The following is an 18,358-nucleotide window of genomic DNA, read 5'->3' on the forward strand; positions in this document are numbered from 1 at the left end:
CCTCAATGCGGCAAAGTCAGCATGTACCTTTAGCAGAGAATCAGCCCCAAAGCATATTTCCACCTCTGTGCTTGACTGCTGGGATGGTGTTCTTAGGGTCATAGTCAGTATTTTTTTCCTTCCAAACATGGGGAGTCCAGCTATTGCCAAAGAGCTCAATTTTGGTCTTATCTGATCACAGCACTTTCTACAATCCTTCTCTGAATCATTTATATGACAGTGGCAAGCTTCAGATGGGCCTGTACATGTGCCTTCTTGAGGGGAACCTTGCGAGCACTGCTGGATTTCAACCAATGGTTTGTTTTGCGACTGTGGTCCCAACTGCCTTGAGCTCATTCACAAGCTCCTCCTGTATATTTCTGGGCTAATCCCTCGCTTTTCTCATGATCATCCTTACCCCAGGAGGCGAAATCTTGCATGGTGCTCCAGACCGAGGGCAATTAATGGTTATTTTGTATTTCTTCCATTTGTGAATAATCGCTCCAATAGAGGTCTCCTTCTCACCAAGCTTCTTGCTGATGGTCTTTTAGCCTATTCCAGCCTTGTGCAGGTCTACAGTCTTGTCCCTGACGTCCTTTGACAGTTCTTTGGTCTTGCCCATGATGGTGAGGTTTGAATGGAAGAAAGATTTTGTGGACAGGTGTCTTTTATACACATGACAAGTTCTCATTAGCACCTTCTTAAATTGACAGGTCTAATCTGTGTACCACGTGAGCACATACTGTAGCCAGTCTGTGAGAGCCAGAATATTTCAAATACTTATTTTACTCACTGAACTGCAACTCAATTTATAACATTTCTGTCATGTGTTTCTTTCTGGATTTTTGGTGGATATTCTGTCTCTATCATTTAAAATAACCTATGAGAAAAAATATAGGCCCTTAATTTCTTTCTAAGTGGGTAAACTTACAAAATCTGCAAGGGATCAAAATTATTTCCCCCACTTTATGGGAGACTGAAAAAGCAGTCTGACGACTGCTAAGGGGCAGAGACACAAACTATTATGGGGAAATCTCACAGAGTACTAAGAGGTCAGGTGACATCCAAAATGGATATTTCAGTTTTTAGTTGCAATATATAAAATTTTATTTGAGTATGGCAATGGCCCAAGAGTTTTTTAACTTTATGTTTTCTTACCTGTTTCTCACTCAGTATATATACAGATTGCCAGTCTGGACTGAACACCATATCCCGCAGTATTGGTTTTCCTGGCACTACCACGGCAGTGTCATACAGTACAGCATCTGCAGGGCTGTCCACGCGAATCTGTCACAGCAAAAAGAGAAAAAGAAAAAAAAAACAACAATGAAAATGCATGCCCACGGGACATTGAGGCTTTTGTGTGCTCAGTCACTGTACACAGATCGTCTCGTGTCCCTGCTAACGTCTGCCTATTCATTCTTCGCCATCCTCCAACATGACAAACATCATTAGTATAAATGACTGTGAAACAGACTGTGACACATTTCAGGGGGTTCAGACACAGAACAGGAAGGGGGGGGGTCTGTCTGAGGGCTGGACACATACAATTAAGCCTGCATGACCAAAGACTGGAGTTGGTAATCTATTTTGTGTGTGTAGGAGTTGTAGCAAATAGGCGCATCAAGCACCACAACATGCTGAAAACCTTACTTATGGACGTTGTAGATACGTGTATGGGGGGGAATGCATATTTTCTTATTTTTATATTCTATAGCTGTACAACCGCACAGTGATTGCACATTGCTGTTCCTCTCTCTCGATCAGGTTTTCAGTCTGATTGAAAGCAAACTCCCAAGGTTCGTCTATTCCATCATCTAGTATTTGCAGGATGTTAACATTGGTAGTCACTTTATTTCTTTCTTTTTAATCCTAAAGCAGCCCATACCATATGCATTTTTTTTTGGTTCAGCCAGCGGGTTGTACAAAAGAAAATGCCTCGATTACCCCATCCACACATTCCTTGTATTCCAACAGTGGGAGCCTCCCCACCATCAGCATATAAATGATCAATACAATTACCGGCTATAGCCAGCGGCACTGATCATTCCAGAAAAATTCAAAAGGCTAGTGGGTCCACAAGTGGAGCAATAGATTGACTTGTGTGCAACCAGCCTGCCCATACGTGGGTCAAAATTTGCTCCATTCCCAGCTGAACCGGCCGAGTTTCAATCCATGTGTGGCCAGCTTAACTCCAACAAATTTGTAGGGAAGGAGCCAAGGATTTGTGGTGGTTTAAAAAGCATTCTGTGTTCCTGTTGGGAAGATTTTCCTAATTTCCTACCAGAGAAACCCAGAAACAGACACAGGAAAGGGGACACACTTAGAGGACACAGACAATAAAATGTGACAGGGATTCTAACCCTTCCCTGCCTTATCCTAAAACTAAGATTATTTTTTTTTTAAAATGGTCATGGAAATAATCATGTTCATTCTCTTCTATGAAAATCAATCAAAGTCATCATATGCTGCAATAGCCCTGTGACATGCCCCCTCCCAAGAAAAAAAAAAAAAAGTCTCTAGCAACACACACTAAACTGAGCATGTGCAGAGTGACTCCAAAGGCTCTGTTCTATTAGAAGATTGGGGACAATGGAAGAAGGGGAGGATCACAGAAGATAGGATCAAGCAGCCCATTTACACAATGCAGAGGATTAACCCCTTAGGTTCCCCAGTGAGTATAACAAGCATGCTTTACTGCATATACAGACCGATTACTGTTGTGGGTTTAGAAACACTTTAAAATCTAAGGGGCAAAAAAAAAAAAAAATAGCGCACTGCATCGCAAAGTAGCATAGGTGTCTTTTGATGTTGCATTGCATTGATATGAACAGGCACCATTGAAATCATGTGATTTCCATCGTCATGTGATTCTCTGCAACTCCAGTTGCATCTGAAATCACACCAGTGTGAACCAGGCCATAAATGCATTTCTAGAAGAGTGCACAGTAGAGATGCACCGAAATTTCGGCCGCTGAAACATACTGGCCGAAAATGGTGTTATCTGCATTTTGCCGATAAGAGAAAAAGGTGCCGATAATGGCACCGAAAATGCATGAGATTTTACCACGATTTTACTGTGCTTATGGTGTGTTTTTCATAGGTCATGTGACTCAAAAAGTGCATCAAAAACGTAACACCGGTTCTTTATTGATGAGTTCTTGCTGCTTTTTTAATGCACTTCAAAAGGGGAGGTGCGTTTTTTTTAACTGACCAAAAATGCAGCAAGCAAGATTTTTAGCACCACGATGGACCAGTGTGAAGACACATAGATTTAAAGGGAGACATTTTTCTTGAGCTTTTCTTGCGCTAAAGGTGCCAGTAATGGCCAACAATAAATTTGGTGCATCTCTACTGTATAAAAAAAAAAAAAAAAAAAAAAAAAACAAACAATATTTGCAAGGAAGTGGATATTGTATATTTATCTCAGCTTCACTTGACAAAAACCAACCAACACAAAACGAAAAAAAACAAAAAAAACGATTTAAGATATGCAAATGAACAGAAGATTACATGGTAGACGATGGTGTTACTATGGTAAATTGTAAGAAGAGCATCAGATAAGAACGCTGTAGGCTTTTGCCACTCAGTCGATGAGGCACATTCCAAAATCATAAGGTAGAACGTTCATGTATATTAATATAGAACAATGTGTGTGTGTATATGGGAAGGGGGGGCTGAAGAAAGCATGATTAGTGAAAGGATAACAAGACAGTACAAAGCCTCCTCATCGTTAGCCATTGTCATGTGTCTTGTTGCCCGAGGCCTAGTATAACACAGGCCTCAAAGAGGGTCGGGCTTTCTGACAGCCAGGCTTCATCCTAATGATGGCATAAAAAAACATGACAGCAACTTTAAAGTGCAAATCCTGAACAATAGCTTGCTAAATTCTAGGGAAGCAAGAACGAGAAAAAGGCATATATATATATATATTTGTATTTAAATGTTTATACATATGCATGTTTCCAAACACATCATATGCCTACGTAACTGCGAAAGCTAGCATTTAAAGATAAATAAAAAATAAATGCAGCTTTGGGGTGATTTTTTTTTTTATTCTGTTTTGCCAATACGAATTGGTTCTTGAAGTGAGTTGGCGGTACAATATTCTCAACTGTCGCTCGCTGTCTGCAGCCATTTTGCATTGAGATCAGTCGGTGACTACAATCGCAAATGGTGCGTCAGTAATAAAAATGACCAAACAACACATATGAACAGAAAAAAAAAAAAAAAAAACAACATTGATGAAAAAAAAAAAACTGCATAAGCAAAATGGTTACAGCACCTTCAAAAAGGAAACGTTGCAATGTTTGGAGAATTTAGAGAAGTTCAAAATAGGAACATCAAAATAGAAAGTTTCAATTCGGGTGAAAACACCACAAAGTCCGCAAAGCAGATCCTGCATCTTATTGGTATGTGCCAATCACACGGATTTTTTTTTTTCTTCTTCCGCAAAGGAACTTGTCCTGGTTGGTCCACAACCAATCCAAGAGGTGAACTAAATCTGTTAAAGTGTTACTAAACCCACAACAGTAAAATCAGTCTGTATATGCAGTAAAGCATGCTGGTTATACTCACTGTGGAACCTAAGGGATTAATCCTCTGCATTGTGTAAAAAGGCTGTCTGACCCTGTCTTCTCTGATCCTCCACTTCTTCCACAGTCCCCAATCCATCTCCAGATAGTACAGCACCTTGGGGGCACTTTGCACATGCTCAGTTTGGTGTATAATGCTGGGGTGTTTTTTGGTTTTTTTTTTGGGAGGGTGAATGTGATCAGGAAAGGGCCAATCAGCACTGTCCAGACAGAGGGTCAGGGGTCATGCAGCCTCACAGGACAGCCAGATAAGAATGAAAACTCCTCCTACAAGCTTTAACTAGTGCTCGGCCAAAAACACAGATAGTCGCAAGACTGCTCTAACTGCTGATGAGAAAAGGTATTTAGCAGTTTATATTTACTAAAATAATTGCATTTTCATGTCCTGTGTACTGTGGAAAACCAGATCTAGTGAATGCAGGGTCCTGGGTTTAGTAATACTTTAATATACCTTACACACAAAATGTACATACATTTTTTAGCACAACTAGGCCATAAAAAAAAAAATAACAGTGTAACAGCAGACAGAATTACCCTTGCATTTTGGGACCCACTCTGCTACACCAAAATGTATGCTGTGTCACCCCATCCAAACACCCACAGGGGTCCATGCACAATGGCGGCACTATGGCTAAACTGCTCCCCATGGCCAGCAACCAAATTGTCCACAAAGCAGCAGTGCAGCTACAAACTGGGGGGGGGGGGGGGGGGGGCACCTTTTACCACAACAAAACCAAAAGGATCAACTCCCCGACCTTTAAACACAAGGCTCTCTAATTTAGCTATGTGACCATCATTTCTTAAATCTCTTTGGACGCCGCTAAAAAGTGTCACTGTTTTGAAATAGTATGCTTAATCCTTTGTGTTAGTTTAGTGAATTTAGCTTACAATCTAACTGCAATGTTATCACCAAGTCAGGGAGGCACAGTCAGCAGGGTTCAGGGTATACACCGATCCCAAACCACCTCAAAGATGCTGCTTGCAGGTCTTTTTTCCCCATCCTGCAAGCGCACCGCCCCAGTGTGAAAAACACTCGTGTGGAGGCATGAGAGGTGCTTTTTAGGTGTTATTTTTAACGCTAAAATGCCTGAAAAGCGCCCCAGTGTGAAAGGGGTCTTAGCTGCCACAAATAGTTACAAGATTGCCAGTAGCATTGGCCTTAGGACTTGCGTCACCAGGCTTTGGGCTTGTGTCTGCAGTTGACCTCCTGACATGCTTCAACTGGGTTTTCCATACCCACAGTCTTGTATAGGAATGCAAAAATGTCTTGATGTGAAGAAAAGCCCACACACATTTCATAAAAAACAGTGAGCGACTAGTTTTTATTCAGAACAAAATCTCACCCAAACTTTTACTCAGATAAGTGGGGTCTACATATCTGAATAGTTTAGAAAAATGAAAAAAGGGTGATCATCACGTATTCAGATGTTAAAGAAGAAGAATTCCAGGTATGGATATTTTATAGTTACATTGCTCCAGCTTGGATCAATGTAACAATGGTTATACTATACCCGGCTGATGACCCTGGAAGCTGGGCATCACTGAGGTTGACAGTGCTCTTCCAGTGCTCACCACTTGGTTCCGGGTCCTGTGCCAAGCTTCTGCCCTGCGGCATTGTGAGCACAGGAGGTTGGCTGTTTGGCACGAGCGCCATTCAGAGAATGCTTTGCATGAAACATGATGCTCTCAGCTTAAACCAAACAAAAATAAAGCTTCTTTTTTCAGTTTCCAAATGTGTTTTCACAACATCTGTTATAAAGCAATTAAAATGTAATTGTTAGAATGTGCTAGCTAACAAATATGCGATGCAGCCCACTGTGGAAATCTCACTTGGGAGGGCTGGTTGGATTAAGGACAGGCAAATATATGAGTTGGACAAGGTGTGTCTACAGTGCTTGGGCAGTGTGTGCCACCAGGCTGTAGATCAGATTCTATGAAAGTTCTCCAGGAATACATACAAAAGAAATATTTATATATATCTATATCTCCATATAATTACAGGACCATGCCTCCATGATGCGTAGAGCTTGAAGAGCTCCATACTCCCTGTTGCTCCACAAGCTGAAGCTTGACACAGATCCCTCATGCTGCGCGGGCCAAAGCTTGTCATAGATCCCTAATGCTGCTGTTCGGGTGGAAGCACACTGTGGGCACCAAGAGTCATTCTGCGCCTGAACTGCAGATAATGAGAACATTTACATAGCTACATTGTTCACTTTCTGTCAGTGTTGCTCCTCTGGCAAGACGTTCTGTCTAAACCACTTGACAGCTCTGAGTTACACAGTGTTAAATCCAGAATCTTGCTCTCCAAGTAATCATTTCATCCCTTACAACTTGCCAGTAATCTATTATCCATCAGGAGAATTAGCATGAAATATTAAGCCAAGCATCAGAGGGGAAGAGAGAGAGAAATGATGGAGGTGAGGGAAGGTGGGGGCTGCAGACAAGAGACGAAAACAAGATTTTCATCTCAAGACAATGAGGTAATGAGAAGTGAGGTGACTCGGAGGAGAGGGGGGATGTAGGCAACATGATCAGAGGGGTGTGAGAAGAACTAGTTTCATGCCTGCTGAGGAGACAGGACTGGGGGGAAACCAAAGCCGAGATCATTAAAGGTCTAGAACTACTACAGGTCGTTACACTATCTTCTATGGGCTAGACTTCCATTTTCCTACTTAGGAGACTGGTGAGCTGGGAGGTGCATCCGTCATCAATTATGTATGCCCTAAAAACCATATGGGTAATTAAATTCTGGTTTTAACACGCATAAACTATCACTTTTTCTTTTCCCCAGAGCACATAGAACCATTCACGTGGAAGCAACTTCTATTGTAATGCAAGCCAAGACTTTGTTTTGGGGATAGCATGATAAGTGTTGGAGCAGAGGTTCTGTATCCTCATGAATTCTCCAAAATATAGGGAAAAGCCCACCTTTGATAGTTGACAGTGGAAGAAATGTCCCTAATATGGACAATATACCTTTTACTCCTCTTCCAACAGCCACCATAATAAATTAGGTTTCCCCTCACACTGGTCACCACAGACAGTAAGCTATCCCCAACAAGAACATCAAAAGTAATAAAAACCAGACAGATGTTATAACCCTTCCGTTTACTCTATTCAAAGCCAGAAAATAATCCTTGGCTGGAGTTACCTTTTTATAGCCCACCAGTGTCACAAACACTGCTGGGCCAGTTACAGAAGGCTCCAGATAAACCCATATAGTTTTTGGGAAGAAGCGGACCATCCCCACAAGGAAACTTCACACACCGACTTTCAGTTTGCAAAAGCAAATCACAGTATTTCAGCGATTGTCTGATCTCCCACTGAGCAAATGGGGAGATTTATTAAAACTGTTGCACTCAGAATCTGGTGCAGCTGTGAATGAAAGCCAATCAGCTTCTAACTTCAGCTTGTTCAATTAACCACTTTAACACCGCACACCGTCACATGACGTCCTTGACTTTGTGCGGGGATATCTGAATGATGCCTGCAGCTACAGGCATCATTCAGATATCATTATTTGCAGACGGCGATTCTGTGCACGATAGGATTGATCATAGCGGCAGTTCCGCCGCTTGATCGTTCTTATAGGCAACGGGAGGGGACATCTCCTCACCCTCACCCCCCCCCCCCCACCACCACCACCACCATCCAATGCTTCCCGGGCTCTCCTGTGCCATCAGGGGCCTGGAGAAAGAATCTGATGCTGCCAGATGACGGCCATAGATATTTCCGGTGACCAGGTGGTCACCAGTCATCTCTATGACCGTCAGAGGCCCAGGCGCAACGTTATGACGTCACGCCCAGACCCAGCATGTAAACAAAGCCACGATCGCGGCTGTCAGCATGAGATCAGTGATTTTTTTTTTTTCGATCTCATGCTATAAAGCCTGGAGGAGAGATGTGGGGTCTTATTGACCCTGCATCTCTCCATAAAGAGGACCTGTCAGGATAGATTCCTATTACAAGGGATGTTTACATTCCTTGTAATAGGAATAAAAGTGATAAAAAAAAAATTAAATGTAAAAAAAAAAAAAAAAAATTTTTTTTAAACGCTCCTGTCCCCGGTAGCTTGCGCTCAGAAGCGAACACACACATAAGTCCCGCCCACATATGTAAACGCTGTTCAAACCACACATGTGAGGTATCGCCGCGTGTGTTAGAGCGAGAGCAATAATTCTAGCACTAGAACTCCTCTGTTTGGCGCCATTCCATGAATGTGCACAATTTTAAAGCGTGACATGTTGGGTATCTATTTACTCGGTGTAACATTATCTTTCACATTATACAAAAAAATGGGCTAACTTTACTGTTTTGTTATTTTTTAATTCATGAAACTTTTTTTTAAAAAAAAAAGAAAGGCGTTTGAAAAATTATTGCGCAAATACCGTGCGAGATAAAAAGTTGCAATGACCGCCATTTTATTCCCCAGGGTGTCTGCTAAAAAAAAAAACAAAAAACATATATAATATTTGGGGGTTCTGAGTAATTTTTTAGCAAAAAAAATTATGATTTTTACATGTAGGAGAGGAGTACCAGAATAGGCCCGGTATCGAAGTGGTTAAAGTGCCACTAAACCCACATCATAAAAAACTATTAATAAAATAGTGAATTACTGTTCACACTCATCCATTCACTATGGGATTTGTTTTATTCTGCAAAAAGTCTGGTTGATCCTGCTGCTCTCTCTCTATCTCCCCTTTCAGTCCAAGTCCCTACTGTAGCTAGGGATTTTGCAGAGTAGTGTTGGCAGCTAGTGCACATGCTCAGTTTTCATTGAGCTTCTATGTTAAGCATTTCCTCACGATCACATCTGAGCAGCCCATGTGACTTTAGAGTCACACATGTGGGCACATACAGTGTTAAATGACAGCTCACGCCCTCCCTCCTCCTCCATGCCCACTAACCAGCTAAACTCAAAGGGGGGTGGGATATTACACATTGATGGAGGCTTCGCCTCCCTGCTATTCTAGGACACAGGCTTGAGGAGCATGACAGTGACTAGTAGAAATCCGCCCACACCATTCTATTGCCAAAAAAATTATATATATTTGTATGATGATTTAAAACAGTTTATTGAAACTATTTATTTTTTATCTGTATCCCAAAAGGCTGTTTTCTTTTATTTTGAACATGTGACCGGCAGCAGAGAACTAGAAGCTCCTCCTGCCACCGTTTTCCTGCAGACAGGACAGGAAAGAGCTGGGTCATGTGAGAGCTGTATATATCGATTAGGAAAAAGGTACTTAGATGTTTTTTGTTTTTTTTTAATATTAAAATAATTACAGTGCCTCAAAACTGTGGACTGTTCCCGGATAGCTCAAGGGTTGCGAGTACTACCAGACTGAGATATGGGACTATACTGGTATCCCTTGATTTTGATACTACTGTATGCCTTAACTGTTGATAGCCTCAACAATGTAAAATCGTATACTAAATTGTGTTATATTTATTTGTTTTACAAAATAGAGTGATTGAAAACAGAAAATTACAGTGCAATCGTCCATACACAGAAATAGAAGGGATAATGTAAATTAAAACAGTGTGTGTTTAGTATCACTTTAAGCTTTGGCAAAAAAAAAATCTGGAGGCCGATTTCTATGCAGAGCTGCACCGGATTTTGCACACTCCAGTTTTAGTAAATAACCCCCAATATGTCAAGTTAAATAGTCTATATTAGGACTATAGGCAATACTTCTCCAGGTTATATATACACAAGACTGCCTGTCCAACAGCTATAGCAACCAGACTGGTACCGGACCAGTTCATGTAATGACAAATGCCAGTTTTCTGGCAGGGAAGCAAGCAGCAGAACGGCTGATGGTGGTAAGAACATCACACCGATGTGTTTAACCACACCACCTTGAAAGCTGCATTTGGATGACTTGGCAGTAAAATTAATATCTCAGAAAACTTCCAGAAAGAAAACATTTCATTAAGTACAGCAATTACATTTTCCAGCTAAAACCACTAAACAAAATACGATTAATGCAATTGCTCTCCTGACACAGGGCTGACCAACTGGGACAACTGCTGCGTAGGTGTAACGTTTCTACCAGTAAGCGCGTTCTACAGTGAACTGACTGATAGTCTTAAAATAACAATGGACATCATTTTATTTATTATAGTGGAGCTGAACTCAAAAAGTAAAGGTTTGCCATGTTAAAGAAAACATCTAGGATGTGTTAATTGTGCTTCGGAGACTGGTGGGCTTTTTGTCTGGAATTCCTCCTGAAAAATAGCAGTGCGGTTCCAGGTATGTGACCATGCCTAGGATCTCCTGTACCTACAGTCCCATAGCTGTATATCTGCTGCCTCTGCTAGTCTCTGGAGATCTGTCACAATTGTGCTGCTCACTGTTCTCCTTGCTGGAGGCTCTGACTTGAGGAAGCAAATCCCCACCTTCACCAAGATGGCAAACTACATGTGCCTTATAGACATACGGGTAATTAAAAGAAAAGAATGTTTTTTTTGGGGTTTGAGATTCATACTGACCTAGGTGGATGGAGCATCAGACCGATGCTGCAGCTGTCCCTCGGTGTCTCTGCAATGAGAACCGAGCCACCAAACACCATCAAAAGCTCGGTTCTCACGCCTCCCCGAGCGGAGAGCTGCTGCCTGTCAGTCAGCATCTCTCCTGCTCTGATCTTCCATGCTCATTGGAGCTCTGAGCTGTGGAGGGGCAGGCAGTGGCCGTCTCAGCAACTCGCTGAGACTGCCAGCAGTCAAGGCAGCTGGCGGATCCAGACTTCTGAAGTTGGGATGATGCGCTGCCTCGACTGATTTCAGTGATGTCAGCAGAGAGCAGACTTCAGTCCGCTTCCTGCTGAAAACAGGTCACAGGAGTGCAAAACTAATTGCGCTCCTGTGACCCATAGAAGCCCAGCCTAAAAAGCTCAGGCTGGACTTCTCCTTCAAAGGGATTCTAAAAAGGAAAGTTTTTTTTTTTTTTTTTTTAATTAACAAACATCTTCTACTTACCTGCTCTGTGCAATAGTTTTGCATCGAGCAGCGCCGATCCTCTTTTTGGGTCCCCCGTCGGCAGTCCTGGCTCCGCTTGCTATGGGGGCACTCAAGCAGGCTTGCTCCTGACCACACACATAGCACAGCTTGACCCCCTTCCCCCGCTCTCTCATTGGCTCACTGACTGATTGACAGCAACAGGAGACAATGGCTCCCTCTGCTGTGTGAGACAAAGCGAGAGATCCAGGAGAGTTGCTGCTCTCATGCACATCACTGGATCGAGATGAGTTCAGGTAAGTATAAGGGGGGCTGAGGGGGGAGCTGCACCCAGAAGGTTTTTTACCCTAATGTAAAGAATGAATTAAAGAAGAGTTTTAGGCTCCCCCCAAAAAATTAAAAGTCAACAGCTACAAATACTAGAGCTGCTGGCTTCTAATATTAGAACATTTACCTGTCCAGGGATCCAGTCATGTCCTCACCCGAGCTGATTCTTCAGTTGGCTTTGGGTGCAGGCGCTGGCATCTTAAAAGTGAAAATTAAAGTCCTACTAGATCACTTAAGACTGGCCTCTTTTGCAGGTATAGCTATGTAAAAACAGTAGAATCAAGTGTCTATACTGTTTAAAATCCAGTAATACACTCACCCTGCTTTGCACATGCTCAGTTGCTCTCCATTTTTAGGCACTTCCGAGTTTGTGGAGGACGATCTGCTGACAGCCTTAAAGCGGAATTAAACCCTCCTATCCTTTGCAGCCAAGGACACTGCTCCTGCTTGATCTGCAACTGCCATGGTGCTTCACATGTGATCAGTTATGACACCAGCCACCTGATAGTTTGACTGTTTTTGATGAGGACACAAGCAAATGTGGCAGTTAGCAATCCCGGTATTCCAGGAACGTAACTTTTTTAAACTGCTAAAATAGATGTGTTTAGTGCTAGTTTATAATTTACTGCTGCTCAGGGGCTCTGGGTTTCAGCAAAATGGTGGCCTCCAGAAAGAAGAAACAGGAGCAATGAGGCAATTTACAGCTCACACTAATTTTGGTAGCATAAGTATCAATGTGGAATGTCTGTTACTTGGTAAAGAACATTTTTTTATCAAGCTGTTATAGGTAGGTTCCGCTTTAAAGGGATACTAAAGTCTTGTGCAGCATCTTCGGAGCGGTAAAGATCCTTCTCTTCTCGGGTACCTCTTCGGCGCTTCTGGCCCCTCTCTCCTGTTGTGCCCCCACAGCTAGCAGCTGGCTACAGGGGCACTGGAGCTGAGCCGCAGCTCCGTGTGTTCATTTAGACACGGAGACGCAGCCTGGCCCCGCCCCCTCTCTCTCCTCACTGGCTCACTGACTTTGACAGCAGTGGGAGCCAATGGTGCTTTGCTACGGTCTCAGCCAATCAGGAGGGAGAGTCCTGGACAGCCAAGTCTCTCGTGTAACATCAAAAGAGAGGGGGCTCAGGTAAGTATTAGGGGGGCTGATGCACACAGAAGAATGCATTAAGATTTAAAAAAACTTCTGTCATTACAACCACTTTAAACAAGAGTTCCAGCCACCTGTGGAAAAAATAAAAGTCAGCAGCTACAAAAACTAAGGCTGCTGACTTTTGAAAAAACAGCCACTCACTCGTTCCACGATCCAGCAATGTGCTCACCCCAGTCGGTCTCACCTACTGTCTTCGGTCCCTGGCATCTTCACTATGGGCACCCAGCTGTGACAGCTGGGTGCCCACAGCGCATGCACGAGCCGCGCTGCACATCTTGATTGGTGGATGCGGTCTTCTGGGTCCTGTCAGAGTCCCAGAAGACTGCAGGGGGGAGGGAAGCAGGTACTTGTCAAAATCAGGTACCTGCTCTCCCCCCCCACTCCTCAAAAATGTGCAAGAGGAGCGGAGAATGAGTCCTTAAATTGCAACTTCCCCTTTGGGTGGAGTTCCACTTTAGTTAGGGGAAACCGGCTGTGAAGCCGCAAGGCTTCCTACTGCACATGCATGAGCTACGCTGTGCTTTGTGAATGATCCTGCAGTCTTCTGGCTTTAAGGTAGAAAACCTTGAGCCTCTAGAACCACTTTCAATACATAGTTCATAGCAAGGCATGATAATTCAGAAATGTGGAAAGATCACCAGCCATTTTTTTGGCACAGCTTCCAGAGTTCAGTTCCTCCGTAAACTGGATTGGGATGGAATGAAAATGTAATACGGCCACACAGAGCGACAGTAAAATATGAGTTGACGATGTTTTACCTCTAGATTATTTCCTATGAAAAGCACAGGGTTGTGGGTGAGTGGGTCGTAAGGCCTGTACAGTAATTTAATGAGGCCATTGCTGGCCTTGACTGTGAAGGAAAAACCGGAGGCAGGTTTTTTGCGGCATTACAGAACACATCAAATGGACATACGGACAACAAGCACACAAAAAGCCACAAGAAAAATATGAATGACTACTATAAAATCAAAGTCAGCCTGTGAAATTCTGCCTAAACCGTGGTACCAGCTGTTTCTAAAGTCAGCAGGCCAAAGCTGAACAATAGTTTGTGTCACAATATGGCTGCATTCACTCTTAAGAGTAATTGAATAACCCATGGCCACATTTATTAAAATCGCTCAGAAGGAGAAATGTAACCTTTTTGCACATAGCAACCAAAAACCCAAAAGTAAGTCAAATAAAACGAACTACAAAATCACCATGAAGATGAAGGTGTTCTGGTCAGGTGCATCACGCATAGGGCATTGCAATTTATCTGGTTCTGAAGAGAAGTGAAATGAAACCTTAACACAGCCCATCGTTCCAAGGAAAATCTCTTTGCAGCTGTTAAATCGACTAGCGTTCACAAATCAGCTGACAAATTCAAAGCCGTTTATTGTTTTATCTATATGAGGATACCTGGGGATTGCATGCTACTTTTCAATTACACTTTGGGTTCTCAAAGGACTCGTCTCTGCTGTATAGGTGTTTTCTTAGCAGCAAAGACGACTACGTTTGAAACCTCCTATCCCCATCCACCGGAAACTACAAAGATAACAATTCTCAAATTTGAAAAGTTAAAAATATCTAACATAAAAGAAAAAAAAAAGAAGGGCATTCTTATGGGACATGTTGCATGCACGTGGGCAGGGCTTAAGCCAAAAGTCAGGGAGGTCTATTCCGTTTGCAAAGATGCAGGTCACAGCCAGTTCTGGAAACAGTGTTGAGTTTGATTATTATTCACCCCCAGAGTAAAGCTGCTGAAAGTGTAATAAAGCTTTTATTAAAGGAACGTCACCTCTCTCTTTTTCTTCCTTCCACTCTTCGCTGGTTTCCAGTGTTGTCCCACTGTAATAAGCCTAAGGCCGCTGTACTTGGTCATAATTAAGTGCTGAGTTCGCAAAACACATGAACTTATTTAGTCCCCACAGTGTCCATGTAGCTGCCAGTAGTTGCTTTCATACTTTTTTTAAATAAAGAGGAAGATTCTTGGAGTGCAGCTGTCTGGACAGTTTATCATCCATCGCTGCACTTCAGGTTCTGCGCAGACATTTTCTCTGCTCGTGTCATCAGGAGCCAGCAGTCTCTTTCATGCTCTTGCAGCCATCCCCTGATGACGAGCAATGGCGCAATGCCCCTAAAGTATTCTGGGATGGGTGATGTGCTCCCCCCCAAAAAAAAAAAAAAAAAAAGTACAGTGAGGGGAAAAAAGTATTTGATGCCCTGCTGATTTTTTACGTTTGCCCACTGACAAAAATGATCAGTTTATTATTTTAATGTAAAGTTTATTTTAACAGTGAGAGACAGAACAACAACAAAAATCAGAAAAACGCTTTTCAAAAAAGTTAAATTGATTTGCATTTTAATGAGTGAAATAAGTATTTAACCCCTTCTTAAAACATGACTTATTTGGTGGCAAAACCCCTGTTGGCAATCACAGAGGTCAGATGTTTCTTGTAGTTGGGCACCAGGTTTGCACACATCTCAGGAGGGATTTTATCCTCTCCAAGTCATTAAGGTTTCGAGGCTGATGTTTGGTAACTCAAACCCTCAGCTTCCTCTACATATTTTCTATGGGATTAAGGTCTGGAGACTGGCTAGGCCACTCTGGGACCTTAATGTGCTTCTTCTTGAGCCCCTCCTTTGTTGCCTTGACTGTGTGCTGTGGATCATTGTCATGCTGGAATGACCCGTGACCCATTTTCAATGCCCTGGCTGAGGGAAGGAGGTCCTCACCCAAGATTTGACAGTGCATGGCCCCGTCCATTGTCCCTTTGATGCGGTGAAGTTGTCCTATCCCCTTTGCAGAAAAACACCCCCAAAGTATAATGTTTCCACCTCCATGTTTGACGGTGGGGATGATGTTCTTGGGATCATAGGCAGCATTCCTCCACCTCCAAACACGGTGAGTTGAGTTGATGCCAAAGAACTCGATTTTGGTCTCATCTGACCACAACACTTTCACCCAGTTCTCCTCTGAATCATTCAGATGTTCATTAGCAACTTCAGACATGCCTGTACATGTGCTTTCTTGAGCAGGGGGACCTTGCGGGCGGTGCAGAACTTCAGTCCTTCACAGCATAGTGTGCTATTGCACTAATAATAGCGCCTGCAAACTGACCCGAAAGTGCTGCTGCTGTCTCTCCAGTGTGAAAGCCCTCGGGGCTTTCACACTGGAGCGGTGCGCTAGCAGGACGGGAAAAAAAGTCCTGCTAGTAGCATCTTCGGAGCGGTAAATGCAAAAGCGCAGCTATACCGCCGGCAAAGCGCCTCTGCAGAGGCGCTTTCCGGTGTTTTTTAACCCTTTCTCAGCCGCCAGCGGGGGGTAAAACCGCCCCGCTAGCGGCCAAATACCGACGGTAAAGCGCCACTTACAATAGCAGCGCTTTTACCGCCGATACCGCCCCCGCCCCAGTGTGAAAGGGCCCTTACTGGTGACTATGGTCCTAGCTGCCTTGAGATCATTGACAAGATTCCTTACCGTTCTCATGATTATTGAAACTCCAGGAGGTGAGATCTTGCATGGAGGCCCAGACCGAGGGAGACAGTTATTTTGTGTTTTTTTCATTGGCGAATAATCGCACCAACCGTTGTCATCCTCTCACCAAGCTGCTTGGCGATGGTCTTGTAGCCCATTCCAGTCTTGTCCCTGACATCCTTGGACAGCTCTTTGGTCTTGGCCATGGTGGAGAGATTGGAATCTGATTGATTGCTTCTGTGGACAAGTGTCTTTTATACAGTTAACCAGCTGAAATTAGGAGCACTCGCTTCAAGGGAGTGCTCCTAATCTCAGCTGGTTACCTGTATAAAAGACACCAGGGAGCCAGAAATCTTTCTGATAGGGGGTCAAATACTTATTTCACTCATTAAAATGCAAATCAATTTAAAGCTTTTTTGAAATGTTTTTTTCTGGATATTTTGGTTTTTATTCTGTCTCTCACTGTTAAAACAAACCTACCATTACAATTATAGACTGATCATTTCTTTGTCAGTGGGCAAAATCAGCAGGGGATCAAATATTTTTTTTCCCCCTCACCAAATAAAGGCAAGCAGATGGCAAAGGATGAATAATGGAGTATTGCCTGTACACTCCCTGCAGCTGATATTGTTCCCCATTACCAACTTATCATGCCTTGTTCAGCACTGTGCCTGTGTGAAGGCATCCATATTGGTACAGGGTTTTGCCTTCTTACATCAGATCTGCTCCCTGATGACTGATGATTTAATGACTGGTGGAGGAATATTCAAAAAAACAGCAGGAAAGGTGCAGGAAGCTTTGATTCACAGGATCAATGCAGAAACAATGAGATCCTTTGCAATGAAGCTTTCTCTCCATCAAGAGAGGATTCAATAGAGCTGGACATCACCAAATCACTAAGGCCCCTTTCACACTGGGGCGGTTTGCAGGCGTTATTGCGCTAAAAATACCGCCTGCAAACCGCCCCTAAACAGCCTCCGCTGTTTGTTCAGTGTGAAAGCCCGAGGGCTTTCACACTGAAGTGGTGCGCTGGCAGGACGGTAAAAAAAGTCCTGCGAGCCGCATCTTTGGAGCGGTGAAGGAGAGGTGTGTTCACCGCTCCTAAACCGCTCCTGCCCATTGAGATCAATGGGACAGCGCGGCTATACCGCGGTAATACCGCGGCTATAGCCGCGCTGTACGAGCGGGTTTAACCCTTTTTCGTCCGCCAGCGGGGGTTAAAACCGCACCGCTAGCCGCCGAATACAGCCGAAAAAACGACGGTAAAACAGCGCTAAAAATAGCGCTGTTTTACCGCCGACGCCCCCACCGCCCCAGTGTGAAAGGGGCCTTAAGGTTAGCGGTCCAAGGCAGCAGTGCCTTAAATGATCTCATACACGTACAGCTATGAGGCTCAAGGCAAAGACACAAAAACTGCACCGCTATTTCCAGGAGAATTCCATTTGAAAGGTTGATCTTTCAGTGTGGTGTGCAATTAGCATTGCTAAATGTTCCCTAAAAAATGACAAATCTCCACTTTTAGCCTCGGTTCACATCAGAGGCGGCACGACTTGCAGGTCGCCTCACCGAGGCGACCTGCACACGACTGCCGGGGCGACTTGCAAGACGACTTCTGTATAGAAGTCTATGCAAGTCGCCCCCAAAAGTAGTACAGGAACCTTTCTTCTAAGTCGGAGCGACTTGCGTCGCTCCGATTAGAACGGTTCCATTGTACAGAACGGGAGGCGACTTGTCAGGCGGCTAGGTCGCCTGACAAGTCGCCCCCGTGTGAACCGAGCCTTAGTGTCCAGCTCCACATTTAGGTGCATTTTTCTAAAAAATAAAATACAACTATATTATGTATTTGAAAAATATATTAAACCATAATGTATTATAACTGTTGAA

The 18,358-nt window shown here is 43.5% G+C and overlaps 1 protein-coding gene across 3 annotated transcripts in view; it reads right to left on the bottom strand.

Moving 5' to 3' along the window:
• The window catches only part of PLXNA3 (plexin A3), a 233,310-nt gene that overhangs the window by 107,009 nt on the left and 107,943 nt on the right, over positions 1–18,358 (bottom strand). For all 3 annotated transcript variants that reach the window (XM_073599797.1, XM_073599798.1, XM_073599800.1), the window contains exon 4: positions 1,138–1,266. In XM_073599797.1, the coding sequence (XP_073455898.1) occupies positions 1,138–1,266 (129 nt within the window). The remainder of the gene's footprint in view (positions 1–1,137; positions 1,267–18,358) is intronic.

This window comes from Aquarana catesbeiana, linkage group LG09, assembly GCF_042186555.1.
Source record: "Aquarana catesbeiana isolate 2022-GZ linkage group LG09, ASM4218655v1, whole genome shotgun sequence".
NCBI classification, from domain to species: Eukaryota; Metazoa; Chordata; class Amphibia; order Anura; family Ranidae; genus Aquarana; species Aquarana catesbeiana.